Genomic DNA, 17008 nt, shown 5'->3' with positions numbered 1-17008 from the left:
ACTCGTCAGAGAAGGAAAGCAGCTGGTCAGCCAAGCTCCCGAGCCGTGCCATGCACCAGGAGCCATCTCTTCTTTAGGACATATACTGTGCCATTAGCCGTGCAGCTTCCCATGCAGCAGGGACTGAGCTGTGACCCCCCCCACAATATCTCACACAGGCCAACGAACAGTTTCCAGATGAGACCTTCCACTAGCTACTCATCAGCTGAATCCAAACCCTTGTCCAAGAGAGAAGCCTCTACATCCCGGGAAGGGCCATGACTGCAGTGTCCAGAGCCAGGACTCGAACTCAGGGCACCTACAAACCCAGGGTTGTGAGTTCAATCCTTGAGGGGGCCATTTAGGGATCTGGGGCAAAAATGGGGATTGGTCCTGCTTTGAGCAGGGGTTGGACTAGATGACCTCCTGAGGTCCCTTCCAACCTTGATATTCTATGATTCTACTCCCAGCCCTGTGTTCCTGCCACTGGCCTATGCAGCCTGCACCATGCACACCACAGCCAGTCTGCATGGCATGATCTACCCTTTCCAAAGTGCTCCCAAGGGACTTTGCTTTCAGCCTGCCCCGTTGCTGGGGCTGCAGGTATTTAAGCAAACACAGCCCGTGAACTCACGCCGTCAGCAAAGGGCACATGGACCATGGGGAGCCCACATTCCGCCCGCAGCACCAGACAACACCAGCCATTGTCCCTTCTGTCAACACCCATGCTGGCACCTGGGGGAAGCTCATTGTGCTGCCAGACCCACCCCCAGGCATTGCAGAGATTAGGGGCTGGTGCTTTCCTTTTTAAATCGCCTGGCTCATCCTGTTCCTGTCACACTGCGGCGAGGAGTCTCTGAGTCACCCTCTGCCATGGACTGGGCTCCATCCCTGGTAGGTGCCTGGGCTGCTTTCACTAAACTTGGTGCTTTTTATTTACGCTCTGTTTATTAAGGGCTGGTTGGGTTTGTTTGCTTTGGAAACAGGCGCTCTGCCTGGATGAGTTATTGCTCCCCACGCCTGGCATAGCTGGGACAAAACAGCCACAGAGCCTGTGGGCTGCAGAGATTCCAGTGCAAAGGGGCCAGGGCGAGAGCTCCTGCCTGGAGAACAGCTTGCATTTAGAGAGCTCCTTTCAGCCCCAAGGATCCCAAGCACTCTGCAAGCTAAGACACATGTAGGAATCATGGCACCCAGCAATGAAATGCAACCACCTCTGGGGTGGGGCATGGCAGCTGTTTATCTGGACACAGTGTCACGCCCCACGAGTTTAGGACAGGGAGTGAAGAAGACTCCTGTGTCCAGTTGCAACTGGGGACTATATGTAGAAACAGTGGCTTCGTTTGCTGTTGGGAAGCCTGCTCTGCCCTTTAAGGATGGAGCAGGCTCCTGCAGGGAGAAGAGTGAGAGACAGTGCCACAGAGCCCTGCACTGTGACTGGGCCGGAGACAGGAAGGGAGGGAGCAGAGGCGAATGGCCAAAGGGCAAAGCACTGGCTCACAACAGGCAGAGGAGAGACAACTCAGGTCATGGACTGTGCCTGGAGAATGGAATCTTTACAGGGCACAGGGCAGGTACCTCAGTAGCCCAGTCCCTGGGGGCTCAGGTACTCTGGCAGCCCCCTACCACCCAATGGCCATGTACCACACCCTACAGCGATGCAGCCACCTCTGGGGTGGGGAGCAAATAGTCCACCCAACAAAGCGCAGCAGTAAGCTGGGGAGGGGAAGGGCATTTTAGTCAAGGGGCAGGGGGGAACAGAAATACCTTCTCCTAGCGTGGCTATAACACCCATGCACAACAAACAGGGACGGGGGCTGAGGGGCTAGCACTGAAGACACAGAAAACTGCACACAACTAATTTTATCTACCTCTGAGAGATGAGGGCTCAGCCAGCCTCCCCTGGGGGTGGGGGCGCTGGCCCTATCAGGGTTTGCACTAATAGCTCCAGAGGGTCGGAGTATCCCAGGCTAAGCCTCCACTAGACACGTACTGCAGCGATGGGAGGGGTTCTCCTGGCGTGGCAGCAAATCCACCTCCCCCCCAGGCGGTGGCTAGGTCGACAGAAGACTCATCCGTCGATCTAGCGCTGGCTCCACCGGGACTTACGTTGGTTTAACGACGTGGCTCGGGGTTTGGATCCTTCACACACTCAAGTCATCTAGCTGAGTTGATCTAATGTTCTGCTGTAGATCCGCCCACCTGCAGATACAACACCCAGAATCCCCCTCCCCACTTTTCATGACAAGCGGCCCACTAGAGATGCCATCAGGGTGGGAATTGCAGATGTGCACCAACACACATCCCTGTGGCACTGCCAGCCTTTGGCACAGCAGTGCATTCAGGACTGACTTTCCATGGTGGGTTTATCTTTTTGCATTTCACCAGCGAAGCTAGACTGGCCGCTGTTGCTCTATAATCATTTCCTCCTCCAGGTCTCTGCCATGCCAGCCCTGCAAACAGTGGCTTAGGAAATAGACCAAAGCTCTGTTTGCCTTGGCCTTAGGGGAAAAACACAGAGAAACCCTTTCTATCCCATTAATAAACCAACCTGACATGGGGGCTAGTCCCCTCCCCCCGGCCTGTCCAGCTTACTAGGGAGTTTGTCCTGACTTTCTGCAAACGGCCTCCCCCCTACATCATTGCAACACTCAGGGCACTTGCAACAAGCAGCTATTCAGCCAGCCTAGCTTTGGAACTGCCACCATGGGGCTCTCCCCTCTAGCAAGCTGGGAACGCTGCCAGCTGCCGGTAACTAGGAGCAAGGCTGAGCCAGCCAGCCGCCCCATGTACCCAGCCAGCACAGTGGGCACCTGAGGCTGACACCTTACAGGATGTGCCTACAGGAAACGCCACCCCAGGAGCTTAGATTTCACAGGGCAATCTCCCCACAGACAGATCGTTGCTGGAATCCCCGCCTGCGAGCCTGTTACAAAGGAGAACCTGTCTCATTTGCCCCACTTTACTGAAGTAGAGAGGTTGAGAGCTCACCCAGGGTCACCCAATAAGGCTGTGGCACTCAGGAATGGAACACAGGAGTCCTGCTGCCCTAGTCTGTTTTTACCACTAGACCCCATACTGTCTCCCCGCACCGATGCCCCTCTGGGACGTTCCAGCCCTGGTAGGTTCGGCAATTCCTATGGTAGAACATTGTTCCCTTTGAACATAACCTCCAAGGGCCCCAGCCCAGCATGGGCTGGGTGGAAGCCCAGTACTGGCCAGTGCCTGGAGAGTCATGCCCTGTCCTGGCTTCCTTCTCAGCTTCTCTTCTGCGCACTCTCTGTCTCCTTCGCGTGGGCTGCTGCCGCCGAACCCAAGCACCAAAGCAAGGGAGCGAAAGGAAAGAGGAAAGGACCGGCTAGGGATGAGGTCCAGCTGCCGGAGGCACAGGCACCTGGCCCCGACCGCGTGCTGAAGGGGAACTCCATGGCCTCAGCGGCAGACAGCCCCTACACCCTGCTGGAGGATTACGAACAGAGCATCCAGGAGATGGTGAGCCAGCTGCAGAACAGCTCGGAGCCAGCTGACAGCAAGTGCCAGGTCAACCTGAGACTCTGGAGGTCCAATAAGAGGAGTCTGTCTCCGTGGGCCTACAGGTGAGACTGCCGGGCAAAGCGCTCCTGGGGACTGGCACTCCCAGGGCAGGGCTCTCGCCAGCACCACAAAGGAACAGGGCAGGGCTCTGCTGTGAAGGAAACCCCACTTAGACACTCACCTGTGAGCCCTAATGGGCACTAAGTGGGGAACCCCTATGGGTGCTGTTCCATTGGGTAGTGATTGCACTGGGTGAGTGATCTGCATCCCTGAGCATGCATGTGCCCATTGCCCTATACGAACCCATTCCCCCAGGTGTGGGCATAGCAACATGGGTGCCCATTAATCCATGCACAGGCAGAGCCCGGTGCAGGCTCATTTCTCCATGTGTGCATTATAGTGGCACGTATTCCCCCTTTCCCTGGGTGCAGGCACTGCCCCCTCACAAAAACACACTCGTCCAAGGCGCCTCCGTGTGCAAGTGGCCTGCACTCCTGCCCGCATCCCTGCTTTCCCCTACAGGCTCTGTCAGCCTCACGCTCCCCCTCTTCTCTAGTATAAACCACGATCCAACGCGGATCCCAGCAGACATCCCAGAGGCGCAGTGCCTCTGCACCGGCTGCATCAACCCCTTCACCATGCAGGAGGACCGCACCATTGTCAGCATCCCCATCTACAGCAAGCTGCCCGTCCGCCGGCTCCTCTGCCACCCCCCTGAGGGCTCGGGAGCCAAGACCCGCAGGAAGAAGAAGAGGTGCCACAAGGAGTATAAGATGGTCATGGAGACCATTGCTGTGGGCTGCACCTGCATCTTCTGAGGACAAGAGAGACCTCTCACCCTCACTCCATGCTGGCAGCACCAAACCCCCGGCCTCTCTGTATGGACACCAGCTCCCGTCTAACCAGCCTCCTCCACTTGCTGGATCCATTTGGCAAAGGCCCCAGCCACTGCCCACCAAGCCTCTCCCGCAAGGAGAGGTGGTCAAGGCACAAGCACTGTGTGTGTGTGGTGGTGGGGGATCTGAAGCAAGGAGGCAGCTGCTTAGACTAGAGATGGTTTGCCCCTTTGCACCCACATATCCCTATCCGGCCTCCAGCATGAGCAACTGCCACAGGGCCCTGCTCTTTGGGGTGCCCAATGTGCCATGCCAGCTCTGCAGCTTGCAGCAGGGCCCTGAAAGGAAGGCCATTCTGCAACCCTCGCCCCAAGCTAGCTCACGCAGAAGAATGGAGGGGAGGGGGAGGGGGAGGTGGCTGCTATCCAGGGCTCCAAGGCTGCCACTCCCACTCCCCATGCCCCTCAAGACGGCCCCGTCGGCTGCCACCTGCTCCCCTTGCTCAGCAGCCACTCAGTTCTGAGCTCGCGTCCACGCACTCGCATTGCTGCACAGCCTTTCGGGCTAACTGTCCCACCAAGTCCAAGGGGCCGCCCCTTCTCGCGGCCAAGCAGCATGACCAGAAGGGAGGCAACATCTCATGGGCAGGTCCCAAACCACCTCAGGCAAAGAGGCCGGGAGAGGCAGCTGCTCTTGGCCTGATTTCCCCCTGCTGCTAGGATGGGGCGGCCTATTGCTCCCAGCAGTGCCAGCACAGGAGATCCAGTGTGTGGCCAGGCTAGCCCTGCAGACGCCCCAGGTCTGCAAAGGGGGGCTTGTATTTGATGGTGAGTACAATGCACCCTGACTCCAGCTCACTGCAGCCGATTCCACAACTCTCTGACCTGGTCAGGTATTAGTGAGAGCACAAGCCAGGGCCGCTGTGGGCCACTGCCAGCAACTGATCATTGGGATGGGGGCACATCTGCTGAACATAAGCCCCCGGCAGCAGATGCTGCCTTTGAAATTCCAGGCTCCCTGGCCCCTGCCACTCCTGTTGGGCTGCACCCAGCTGTGAGGAACGTGCCTTATCTCAGTGCCACCGGGACCAGTCCTGGCCCCACTAGAAACACCTGATAGCAGGGTCCGGGTTGGAGCAGGAAGCCTGGCTGGCTGCCAAGGGCCTAAGGGCTTCTACTGCCTTCCAAGGGTAGTGTGTGCTAACAAGTGGGAAGCCCACCATGAAATCACCCCTTGGGGAGGGGCAGTGCCCTCTAGAGAAGGCTGCCACGTCTACCCATGCATGAAGCATACCAGCCCCCCAGGAGCAGGGCAGGAGAGGTCTTGAGGATGGGGTCAGAAGACAGCTGGGAGTGGAATGGGGGAACAGCATTAGCTTCTCACCCCAGGCAAGCCTGGTTCAGGTACAGAGCCAGGCAGCATGAGGAAGGGGCTGGTTCCTGGCTGGTCTTTGGGCACTAGACCAGGACTGCCCCTCAGCATCCTGGGAGTGTCAATCCCTCCTCCCCTGGCTGATCAGAGCCCATCTCCCCTTTGCCAGCCCTTCCAATGCCCTCTGCTGCATCCACCAACAGAACAATGGCACCAGGCCCTGCTACTGCCCCCTCACAGAGCGCAGAGAGGGGACACCGAAAAACAGATGAAATCTGGCTGGGCCTAGCTCGAGAGGCAGTGTCTTCAGGATGAGCCTGAGGGGAGCTGGGCTCACTTTCAGCAGCACCATGGCCCTTCACACGCACTGACCAAGTCAGCTTCACAGCTGCTATTGTGTTACCCATTGTACACATGGGGAAACTGAGGCAAAGAGAGGTGGGGAGGCTTGGCCAGTGCCCTGGGCCTGGCAGTCCTAGTGCAGACCACTAGCTCCCTCTGTTTCTACTGAGGAAAATATTTCTCCCCCAAGGAAGGGGTGACGGCCACCACCCCCTCCCAGCCTCAGTCACTGTTCCCCCAGAGCCGGCACAGAAAGCAAGTCACCGACCCGAACAGCTCGGGAGCTTTAACGGGGATGGTCAGAAGGGAGGCAGTGCCCCTAGTGCCTTGGCCCTGCTGGAGCTGTGGTTGGCAGGGGGTGGGTTACACGGTCTGCTCTGTAGTTCAGAGATGGCACTGGAGGCTGACAATAAAGGGCATCCCTCACCCCAACCTGCAGGCACCGCTCCTTAGCCAAACTAACAGGGCTCCTTGGCATTTACTTCTCCTCCAGTGCACTAGCCCCAGCGCATGGGCCCTCCTCCCGCAGTGGGGCTGGCCATTCCTCAAGGAGCCAGAAGGGAGTGCTCATGCTTTTCTTCTAGTCCCAAAAACTGAACTCCCCCCCGACAACTATTCCTCAGCCCCCCCTCTACTGGGGATGCTGCTGGCCAGTTTCCATCTGTTACCACAGGGCCTATTCAGCCAGCAGAACAGTCTCAGCTCCTCAGGGACCACAGGGATGCTGTGGGCTGGTGGTTGAAGCCACATGGCTCTAGGCAAGGAGAGCTTTCACTAGCTCACAAGCGGCTCTCAGCCAGGGGGCGCCCCACGTCAAACTTTCTAAGCAGCACGGCCAGCTTTTCCCCTCATTCATGGGGTCACGCCAGGCATTGAAATCTGGCCCAGCCATCCCTGTATGACAGGGGCATCTGGGCCAAATTTCAGTGCGTGTTGTGACGGGGCATATGGGGTCTTCAATGCTGAAACTGAGAAATACTGCCCTGAACACCGGGTGGATATTAAGGTACATGCTTTTGAAAGGTTTTCTAGCCTCTGCTCCGTTGGACAGCAGGATCAAAGGACTGATTTATTTCAAGTAGAATCCCCTTTATTGAAATCAATGTATTAATGGCCTCAGTTCCCTCTAGATTACATTGGACAGTCCCATTTTGTAAGGGGGCGGCTTCACCAGTTTTTTTAAAGATTCAGGGGACATGACTCAAGAAAGGTTGAAAACCCGTCTTAGACTGAGCATCAATCCCTCTGCCCCAGGGAACCTGCCAAGGACCGCCAGCTGCTACAGCGCTTTCTGAGTGTGCGTTCAATCTGTCCCCACGCATGGGCTTAGAGAGGCTAGCAAGGCCCAAAGGGGTCAGGGTTATCGCTGGGAAAGAGGTTCGGACGTCATGCATGTACAGAGAGGGAGGTGAGTGGGCCTTGTGACTGCTGCAGCATCAGCCCTTCTAGCTGGTAGCTCCCTCCAGTTCTTGCCCTGCCTGCCTGTGTTTAGACGGGAGCTGATGGGCTTGGTTAACAAAGCAAGAGAGCAGCTCTGGGTGAGAAGCTGAGAGGGACCCACTAGCCAAACGGACTCACAGCACAGACATGGAGAACCACATACCTGCCGAGACCTGAGCGCTGGCTCCAGCACAGGCCTTGCAAGGACTGATGACAACCCCAGCAGCTAGAGCAAGGAGTGTGACTGCACTGCCAGCCAGGGGAGTCCTGCACAGGAAATGCTGGGGCCAGGCAACTGCCTAGACTCAGCCCTAGTCTATAGGATAGCTGGGTCTTGCTAGGTGGGTCATACTAGAAGGTCCATATCCACCTCTGGATCTGTGCCCATGGTACATGGTCCCATAGGTGTCAGGGCCCAAGGCACATGGCCACATATTTTAGGCCCCATATCTGCTCTTCCCATCATCATATCTTACCCCTTGAAAGTCTCATGGGATCCCACACTCGAGTCCCAGAAGGTAAGTGATCGGAGAATGGATTTGCACATCCCACCTCCACCCCATCCACAGCACTGACCATTGTTAAGGATTCACAGCCCCAGCCCGACTTAGGATCTGAAATGGGTCCTGGCTGGCAGTTCCCTGGTAATGAGCTTAGGTTCCCTCCTCACCCCTCCCTGGTGCTAGCTGGGTAGGGAGGAAGCCTCAGCATTGATGCCTGTAGCAGGCACCTGGCATTAGCTCCACAGGGTGGTGCAGGGACGGCGTTACTGAAGGCAACAACATACAAGGACCTCATTGGTCAGACCCTCCCTTCCTCTCGGCCAGAAATCCAGTGGTCTCTCCCCCAACGATAAACCCTCAGCAGGCTAGTAAATGAAGAGGCTCCTGGCCAGCTCCCCAGCAGCCCCCTGGTGTCACAGTTCAGTCTTCATCTTGTGCATCAAGTCCTTCTGGTCAATCTTCTCCAGGTCCTGGTACCACCGGTTGTATGCCAGGAGCGCCACATTCTTGGCTGCCACAGCAGCCATTTCCATGGAGCTGGCCACCCACTCCACACCGTTGAGGTAGAAGAGGTTGTCGTGGAGGATGATGGGCGGGATGCTCTTGGTGGAGTCATAGTGGGGGTAGGCCTGCCATTCTGTCACCTGAACTGAATAGTAGGAGCGGAAGAGGGTCTTCAGCTGTTGCTTGTCCAGGGGCTGTTGGGAAAGGACCCGCCAGATGGCGGCCTCCTGGGGCTGCTTGCGTCGGAAGGTGCCTGAGATGTTGACGGGGCAGATGTTGTCCATGGCGTTGAAGAAGAGGTCAGGGGAGTCAGTGGTGAGGATGCTAGCGAAAGGGAAGAGCTTAGGTTCAGGGAAGCCGAAGTAGGAGGAGTTGAGGTAGCCGTGGATGACGGAGGTGACGGTGGGATGGAAGGAGCCTGGGAAGTCAGTAATGGGGGGGTCAAAGTTCTCAAAGGTGATGTTGCTCTTGCTGGAATGCAGCGGCGTGGCGATGACCACCATGTCGTAAAAGGCCGAGGCTTGGCCTTCGTCATCCTCATAGCGCACCTGGTACAGGGCTTTCCCGTCTGCAAAGGGACAGCACGGAGACTCAGAACAGCCATCAGCCCAGAGCATCGTTTGCCAACAGCATCAGGTTCAGCGCTCAGGAAGGTGGGGGCATCGAAAGCACAAACCATAGCCAGGCAAAGCACTGGGCACACTCCCCACCGCCATCCTGACCTGCAGCCCACCTCAGCTCTGCCAACGCACCTCAGTGCTGACCTGCAGCTCCCTGCTATTCCAGTCCAGCCCCCTCCCCGTACTCCCACCGTATCTCACTATTAGACTGCAACATCCCCCCAATGCCCCCATTCCAGTCCTGGGGAGTCACCTGGCAGATGGCAGAGCAGTCAGGCAACACGGGGTCACGGAGCAAAGGAGAAACTGTGGCTGATCAATAAACATTCCCATTCCCATGGCAGCAGACGGGGCTGGGGTAACAGTCTCCCTCCCCAGCACAGACTGGAAAACACCTGCTGCCACAGAGATGCCGGTATCTCAGCACAGAGCTTGTGAGCCACACGCTAGCCTCATTGCACCCTCTGGCGTGAGAGGTCTGCACTGCAGCCTCCCATTTCACAGCTCTCCCTCCTCAAAGACCTGTCCAGCCACAGCCAGCTTGGTCTGGGTCAACAGAGACAGCCACAGCCAAAAGAAGGGCACTGGTGAAGTAGGAGCCAGGGCCAAAAACCATGTGGGAGTCAGATCGGAGTCTCACCCAACAGGCCAGGCTGATTGTGACGCTGGCAGAGCAGCCCACCTGTGTAAGACCCTTAGCAACTAAACTAAAGGCATTACAACTGTACCAGGACAACTCACTTGTCTGTGAATTACAAAGAGATGTACTAGAGCAGTAATCACCAGCTCATTCATTTGTAATAATAGAAATCAAGGGCAGATGCTAAATGTGTTTGCCCGAGTACCTGTGTCCTGTTAGAAGTTTAATAATGTAACCAAATTAGTTTGTAGATGCTAATTCCCTTTCACGTCGTCATTGCCTTATATTATGTACAGCGTTCAGTAAACCTTAAGATCAAAGATTTGAGACGCTGCAGGGAACTAATAAGATTACGTATGTTGTCTTCAGCTTATCTGTTTCTGTTATAACGAATGATTGGCTGTTGTCTTATAGTGTAACTAGATTAACTGTGTATGCATAGGAAAGAGAAAACTAACTTCAAAGCAGTGGTCCACAAAATACCTGCATTGCCTATTCTTCCTCGGAGGAAAGCCCGGCTGTGACAATTTCTGAGAGGAGGCTTGTCAGCTTGCTAGAGAGCTAAAAAGAGAAACCTCTGGCTGATCCTTTCATCTCTAGTCTGCTGAACTTTGAACAGGGAAAGTTTAAGCAGTGGGACTTAGATCTTCCAAATAGTGATTTGGAATACCCTGGAAAATGCATGGAAAGACTATCAGACTTTCCAACTAACCTGCATTTGGATGCTAACCTTTTGGGATGATTCCAGAGAGACTTTTACAAGCCAGCAGATAACACCTCACTGCTATGATTCTGATCTAGGAACACTGAAAATCACTTGTACGTATACAATTCCTTAACCATTCAATAACTCTCTTCTTTTCTTAATAAATCTTTTGTTCGTTTACTAAGGATTGTCTGACAGTGTGATATTTGGGTAAGATCCGATTTATATTTTGACCTGAGGGCAAGTGTCTGATCCTTTGGGATTGGTAGAACCTCACATATGGTGAAATGGGTTTTCAGTAAGCCCTCACTATATTAGACTTGGTTGTCTGGCAGGGAGCCAAGGGCTGGAATGCCTAAGGGGGATGGTGTTTGGCTTCTGGTTAACCAGCGCGGTGCTACAGAAGCTCTTGTTACTGGCTTGGTGAATCTAATTATAGAATAAACTAGGGCTGTCGATTAATCGTGGTTAACTCAAAAAAATTAACTGCGATTAAAAAAATTTATCACGATTAATCACACTGTTAAACAACAGAATACCAATTGAAATTTATTAAATATTTTTGGATCTTTTCCTATCTTTTCAAATATATTGATTTCTATTACAACACAGAATAGAAAGTGTACAGTGCTCACTTTATAGCATTTTTTATTACAAATATTTGCACTGTAAAAATGATAAAAGAAATAGTATTTTTCCATTCACCTCATACAAGTACTGTAGTGCAATCTCTTTGTTGTGAAAGTGCAACTTACAAATGTAGATTTTTTTTTTGTTACATAACTGCACTCAAAAACAAAACAATGTAAAACTTTAGCGCCTACAAGTCCACTCAGTCCTACTTCTTGTTCAGAAAACTGCTAAGACAAACAAGTTTGTTTACATTTACGGGAGAAACTGCCGACTGCTTCTTATTTACAATGACACCTAAAGGGAGAACAGGCGTTCGCGCAGCACTTTTGTAGCTGGCGTAGCAAGGTATTTACTTGCCAGATGTGCTAAACATTCATATGCCCCTTCATGCTTCAGCCACCGTTCCAGAGGACATGCTTCCATGCTGATGATGCTCGTTAAAAAAATGTGTTAATTAAATTTGTGACTGAACTCCTTGGGGGAGAATTGTATGTCTCCTGTTCTGTTTTACCAGCATTCTGCCATACATTTCATGTTATAGCAGTCTTGGGTGATGACCAGCACATGTTCGTTTTAAGAACACTTTCACAGCAGATTTGACAAAACGCAAAGAAGGTTGTGAGATTTCTAAGGATAGATACAGCGTTCAACCCAAGGTTTAAGAATCTGAAGTGCCTTCCAAAATCTGAGAGGGAGGAGGTGTGGCGCATGCTTCAGAGGTCTTAAAAGAGCAACACTCTGATGCAGAAACTACAGAACCTGAACTACCAAAAAAAAAAATCAACCTTCTGCTGATGGCATCTGACTCAGATGATGAAAATGAGCATGTGTCTGTCTGCTCTGCTTTGGCTCATTATCGAGCAGAACCAGTCATCAGCATGGACGCATGTCTTCTGGAACAGTAGATGAAGCATGAAGGGACATACGAATCTTTAGTGCATCTGGCACATAAATATTTTGCGATGCCGGCTACAACAGTGCCATGCGAATGCCTGTTCTCACTTTCAAGTGACATTGTAAACAAAATGTGGGAAGCATTATCTCCTGCAAACTGTAACCAAACTTATTTGTCTGAGCGATTGGCTGAAGTAGGACTGAGTGGACTTGTAGGTTCTAAAGTTTTACATTGTTTTATTTCTGAGTGGAGTTATTTTTTGTACATAATTCTACATTTGTAAGTTCAACTTGCATTATAAAGAGATTGCACTACAGTACTTATATTAGGTGAATTGAAATATACTATTTCTTTTGTTTTTTACAGTGCAAATATTTGTAATAAAAAATATAAAGTGAGCACTGTACACTTTGTATTCTGTGTTGTAATTGAAATCAATATATTTGAAAATGTAGAAAACAGCCGAAAATAAACAATAATAGAATATCATTTATTTAAGTAACAGTGTGATTAATCGCAATTCATTTTTTTAATTGCTTGGCAGCCCTAGAATAAACCACCAGTTTTGGGGAGTGTCTACCCTGTTTCTTGCAGTCTGTCCTGTGTGTGGCATTCTCAGCGTGACCCATCCCAAGCACCCTCACATCGATGCTTTACAGTATCATGACAGCACAGGGAGAAGGCATCCACCCAAACCTAACAGGAACAAATGGGCAGAGCAGGGGGAAATGGCAAAGGCAGAGGGCAGGCAGAGGAGAAGGGAATCTAAGGCCTCTCAGCCTGCCTCATCCTGCCATCAGATCTGCTATTTTCTGCCCTCTGCTTCCCCCATTGCTCTGTTCATGCCCCTCAATCCAGAGGCAAAAGGGGAATGCACTAATCCTAGAGATACCCCTGCCCCACAGACTCAGACCCCGCCCCACAGGCTGACAGTGCTCATGACAGACATACAATCCCCAATGTCAACCTCCCCCCTGCGAAGGCAGGAGCCAGAAGGCCCAGCTGGCTCACCTGAGCTGTGCAGAGAGACACCTGTCACCTTGGCCTGGATCACGTTGGCTTTAGTTAGCTTCAGCAAACCCGAACACACCAGCTTGTTGCCACCTTCCACAGCCCACATATTGCCCTGAGCCCCTGCCAGCGACATGGCCCCTGGGAAAAGGAATAAGGGGGATTAGACTCCATTTGCAGAAGGGACGCATTTCCCCAGGATGCCTGCTCCCAGGGAAGATAAATGCTTGTCTTTGGCTTCATATGTCCCAATGCCAAAGTGTCCCCAGGTCCACTGAGCAGCACCAGCTGCCTGCTCCAAGGAGGCTCCTGGAGACCTCGCAGGGCAGAGCATGAAGACAGCACTGGCACGGCCAGCCAGGCCTCACCTGCAAAGGCGGGCACGAGCACCGACTGGCCGTAGCTGGAGCGCAAGACGGCTGCGATGACATCATCAATGAAGCGCTGCGTGACGCCCACCTCCAGCAGGGACTCGGCCACAGAGCACTGTGTCATGTTGACAAAGGTCTCACCGCCCAGCGAGCGCAGGAGCTCCTCCAGGTTGGAGAAGGCATAGCCATGTGCCTGGTACTTGTAGATCCTGCAGAAGGCGAGTAGAAAGGGAGTCAGGATCAGCACACACACCCATCCTGGCCCCTGTGCCAAGCCTGGAGGGCTAGCGTGCCCTCTCTCAGCTTGGCCACCTGGTGACAGAGTCCCCTGGGGGATCGGGCATAGCACCAGGCCTGGGGCCGAGAGGGGGAAGGCCACACCCACACCCACTCCCTCCCCTCCCAGAAGCACTGGTGCTGCCGAGCCGTCCCATACCTCATGAACTTCTCCATCACCTCCTCCACCCACATCTGCAGGCGCAGGAAGCTGATTCCATAGTGCCACCAGAGCCGGAAGAGGTTCAGCAGGTACCAGTCCGTCTCCTCCAGGACAAACTGCTCCCCACTGAAGATGGCGCTCTTCCCTGCCACCTCTCGTCGGTGCTTCAGGCCTGCAGAGGGTGACAGAGAGAGAAGCTATTTCACCCTCCTCTCTGAAGTCAGCCATCCAGAGCACGGGGTCCACAGGACAACAAGACTTTGTTGTATAGACTGATACTGCTGATGGGCCCGAGTGCTGGCGAGCCCACAGCAAAATGCCCCTGTGCGTGGGGCGGGAATGGGGTGAAGTGTCAGGATGTTGATCCTGCCCGCAGCCCCTACTCTTCCAAGCCCAAGTCCCACAGGGCCCCCGTCGTGCCCCTCTGCTATCCCAGTCCTGAGACCTGTGATGTCCCTCAGGACGAGGGAGTGATAGGGCTCGAGTGTAACAAACATAGAAGGCAGGTTGTTGGCCACTCTCCGACCCTGCAACTCCCTGGCCCTCTAGCTCAGAATGAGAGACACAGCTCATGTCAGGGTCTATCTACGCCCTGCCTTGGGTCGAGCGGTCAGGGAGTAGGAGTGCCGACTACACCAGCCCTTTTTGAAGGGGATTCAGCTCATCAAGTTGGGATGTCACATCAACCTGGTGGGTTTGGCGATGCTGAGTCCCCCCATCCTCACCACACTCATGACTGGCCCCTAAGCTAGGTGGAGGCCTAGGTGTCTGGAGGGGAGGGGAATTTGTGCTGCAAATACCCCAGCCCTGCAGGCTGGAGCAGAAGGTTTTTCCTGAGGAGCAGGGTCAGCACCGAGAACCTTCTCTTCCCAAATTCCAGGGAAGGGGCAAGGACACAGGGGTTCCCGCCCACTCCCTGTGTCCACCAGATGGGAGGGGCAGCACTCACCCAGGAGCTTGACGAAGTCCTGCATGTGTAGGCTGAGCGAGTGGATAGAGGCGCCACCGCACTCGTACTGCTGCTTGTTGACGAAGATGGTGGCCAGTCGGCCCCCCTCGCTGCCCTTCTCGTATACGTCCAGCTGCACCTGTGGCCCAAAGTGCTGCTGCAGGAAGTAGGCCACTGCTGAGCCACCTATCCCGGCGCCCACCACGGCTGCCAGCAGGGAGGCAAGGGAAACAGGCCTGTTAGACACAAAGCACGTACCCGCAGCTTTCACCACGGCCACAACAGAGCGGAGCAGCACATCCGCAGGAGGCTGCTTTCGCAGGGAGACACAGCGTGTACAGAGGGGACCCCAAAGCGGGGGCCATCCCCACACACCGCACCAGATCAAGAAAGCCTCTGTAATGCGAGACGCTGGGATGGGCTTGAGCAGTGGCTAGGGCTCCCCAGGCAGCAACTCTAAGGTACTCCGCTCCTAGTGAGCCAGCAAGAAGGCTGGGATCAAAATAAAACCGGCCCCAGACCTGGGAAGGGCCGAGGAACCTGAGTGATGGGGGAAACTCCATGTAAGGGGACAGCAAGGGTCAGAGGTGTCCGTTACCAAACGCCAGACACACTCAGTGCGACGACAGCAGCATCAGCAGCCCGAGGGTCTTTCCTATCTACTAGAGGCTAATTCAGCTAAACAACTGACTGGACACATGCCACAAACCAGCCCTGACCTGGGGAGGGAGGGGAGCAGACATACACAGGAGCAGACCACCACCTTCTGGGCATGTGCCATAGGTCAGCTGTCTGGGGGACACTCAGATCAGTCCCAATCTCCTGGCAGCTCGAGGGCTAGTTTGGCCACAAACACGACCCTTGCGAAGGGCACTAAGCAAACCCAGCTCGCCAGGTCCGGGGCACCCTAGCCCCCTGAGAACTGGAATGCTCCGAGTTATTTCTTCTTTTACCCCCCAGGTGAAACGAGTGGATTCAGGAGGAGAGAGAGACACACGCTGCCTGGAACCTAGCACAGCACAGGCGAGAGCTGGGCAGGTAACACTGCTACCAAAGCTTCACCCACGTGCCTCAGTCCCGATGAGCGGCATCCATGGGCGTAGTGCTCCCCAAGTGCAAGCCTCGGGCAGGCGCAGGATTCCCCCACCCCCGCACACATGCAGCCCCACTGGCCTGGCTGGAGCTGCCCCGTCCATACAGAAGTCAAACTACGCCAATGGCTGCACCCCCTCCCCTGACAGGCGAGCACCGAAGGCCCACAGCTCTGCAAAGCTTCACCACCCTGATCACAGCAGCCCTTGTTGGACCTGCGGATGCCCCTGAATCCTAGCCCTCAGCACCCCGCTGTTCTTCCAAGGCTGGGTTCTCCCCCCACCCCCAGTGCCAATGCCTCTTCTGCCCCCGCCACTCCTTGGCCTCTTCTGATCAGTGGCTCCCCCCCATTCATCTTTTCTATTGTCCTGATCTCAGTCTCTCTCCTCCATTCTCCAGCGAGGAGGAGCCGCGCCTACCTATTTTGCCAGGCGGGGCATCCCCTGCTGCAGCTGAGGAGGGACCTGCCAGCAGCACCCCCAGAGCGACAGCTGAAAGGAGCCGCATTGCACAGGGCAGCGGCTGCAGCTCAGCCATCATGGACGATGCCGGGGGAGGAGCAGGAGGCTGCACCTAGCAAAAGAAAGAGAATGCACCAATCCAGCGCGTGCAACCAAATCATCGCCAGCCACGCTGCCCCCGGGCACAGGGGAGCCGCCACACCCCAGCCGGCTGAGCACGGGGCCCACGGTCCGCCTCGCGTAGCCCGCCGAAGGCTGCGCGGCCCCAAGTGCGGGAAAGGCCGCGGCCGCGGCTCATCGGCAGCCCAGCCCCGCCTACTCCGTGAGGCGGATCCCATGGTGCACTGGCCCCGGAGCCTGCGGAGGGACCTTCTTAAAGGGACCGCGCCCCGAGAGCGAACGCACTGCCGTGCCTGCCTCAAGAGAGCGCCCGGGCTGGCTGCCGCTGCAGGTCAGCCACCAGTCCCAGCTTGGGTGCCCTGTGTCTCTCTCCAGCTTGCTGCGAGCCCTGTAGGATTCACGGGGATGGAGCCGGCAGGGCCCTATCGCCATGGAACAGGCTGCTGCTAGCTAGACAAATTCACCCGTGGCCCTGATCCTGCACTGTGGACACGGGGCCGTTGCAGTGGAGCTCACTGGCGGATAAAGGCCTAGCAGAGACGGCTTTTTTCCCCTCTTAAAG

General features: G+C 54.9%; 2 protein-coding genes across 3 annotated transcripts; one reads left to right on the top strand and one right to left on the bottom strand.

Annotated features, from left to right (window-relative positions):
- Positions 1-705: 705 nt before the first annotated feature.
- Positions 706-4331, top strand: IL17B (interleukin 17B). Its single transcript, XM_074962105.1, has 3 exons — positions 706-873; positions 3241-3575; positions 4070-4331. The coding sequence occupies exons 1-3, from the start codon at positions 853-855 to the stop codon at positions 4329-4331; spliced, it is 618 nt and encodes a 205-aa protein (XP_074818206.1). The 5' UTR covers positions 706-852.
- A 3304-nt stretch (positions 4332-7635) lies between these two features.
- PCYOX1L (prenylcysteine oxidase 1 like) lies at positions 7636-16636 on the bottom strand. Of its 2 annotated transcripts, none has more exons than XM_074960590.1 (6): positions 16285-16636; positions 14774-14980; positions 13822-13996; positions 13383-13594; positions 13015-13155; positions 7636-9077 (listed from the first exon to the last, which is right to left on the bottom strand). In XM_074960590.1, exons 1-6 carry the CDS (start codon positions 16403-16405, stop codon positions 8419-8421), a joined length of 1515 nt encoding a protein of 504 aa, XP_074816691.1. In that variant the 5' UTR covers positions 16406-16636; the 3' UTR covers positions 7636-8418. The 2 variants fall into 2 exon arrangements, with proteins under 2 accessions (XP_074816691.1, XP_074816692.1); XM_074960591.1 differs by lacking the exon at positions 16285-16636 and adding an exon at positions 15493-15569 and having other exon boundaries at positions 14774-15009.
- Between the last annotated feature and the right edge of the window lie 372 nt (positions 16637-17008).

Source organism: Natator depressus, chromosome 8 (genome assembly GCF_965152275.1).
Source record: "Natator depressus isolate rNatDep1 chromosome 8, rNatDep2.hap1, whole genome shotgun sequence".
NCBI classification, from domain to species: Eukaryota; Metazoa; Chordata; order Testudines; family Cheloniidae; genus Natator; species Natator depressus.
Note: the sequence above shows the minus strand (reverse complement) of the source record. Positions and strands in the feature narration are given on the sequence as shown.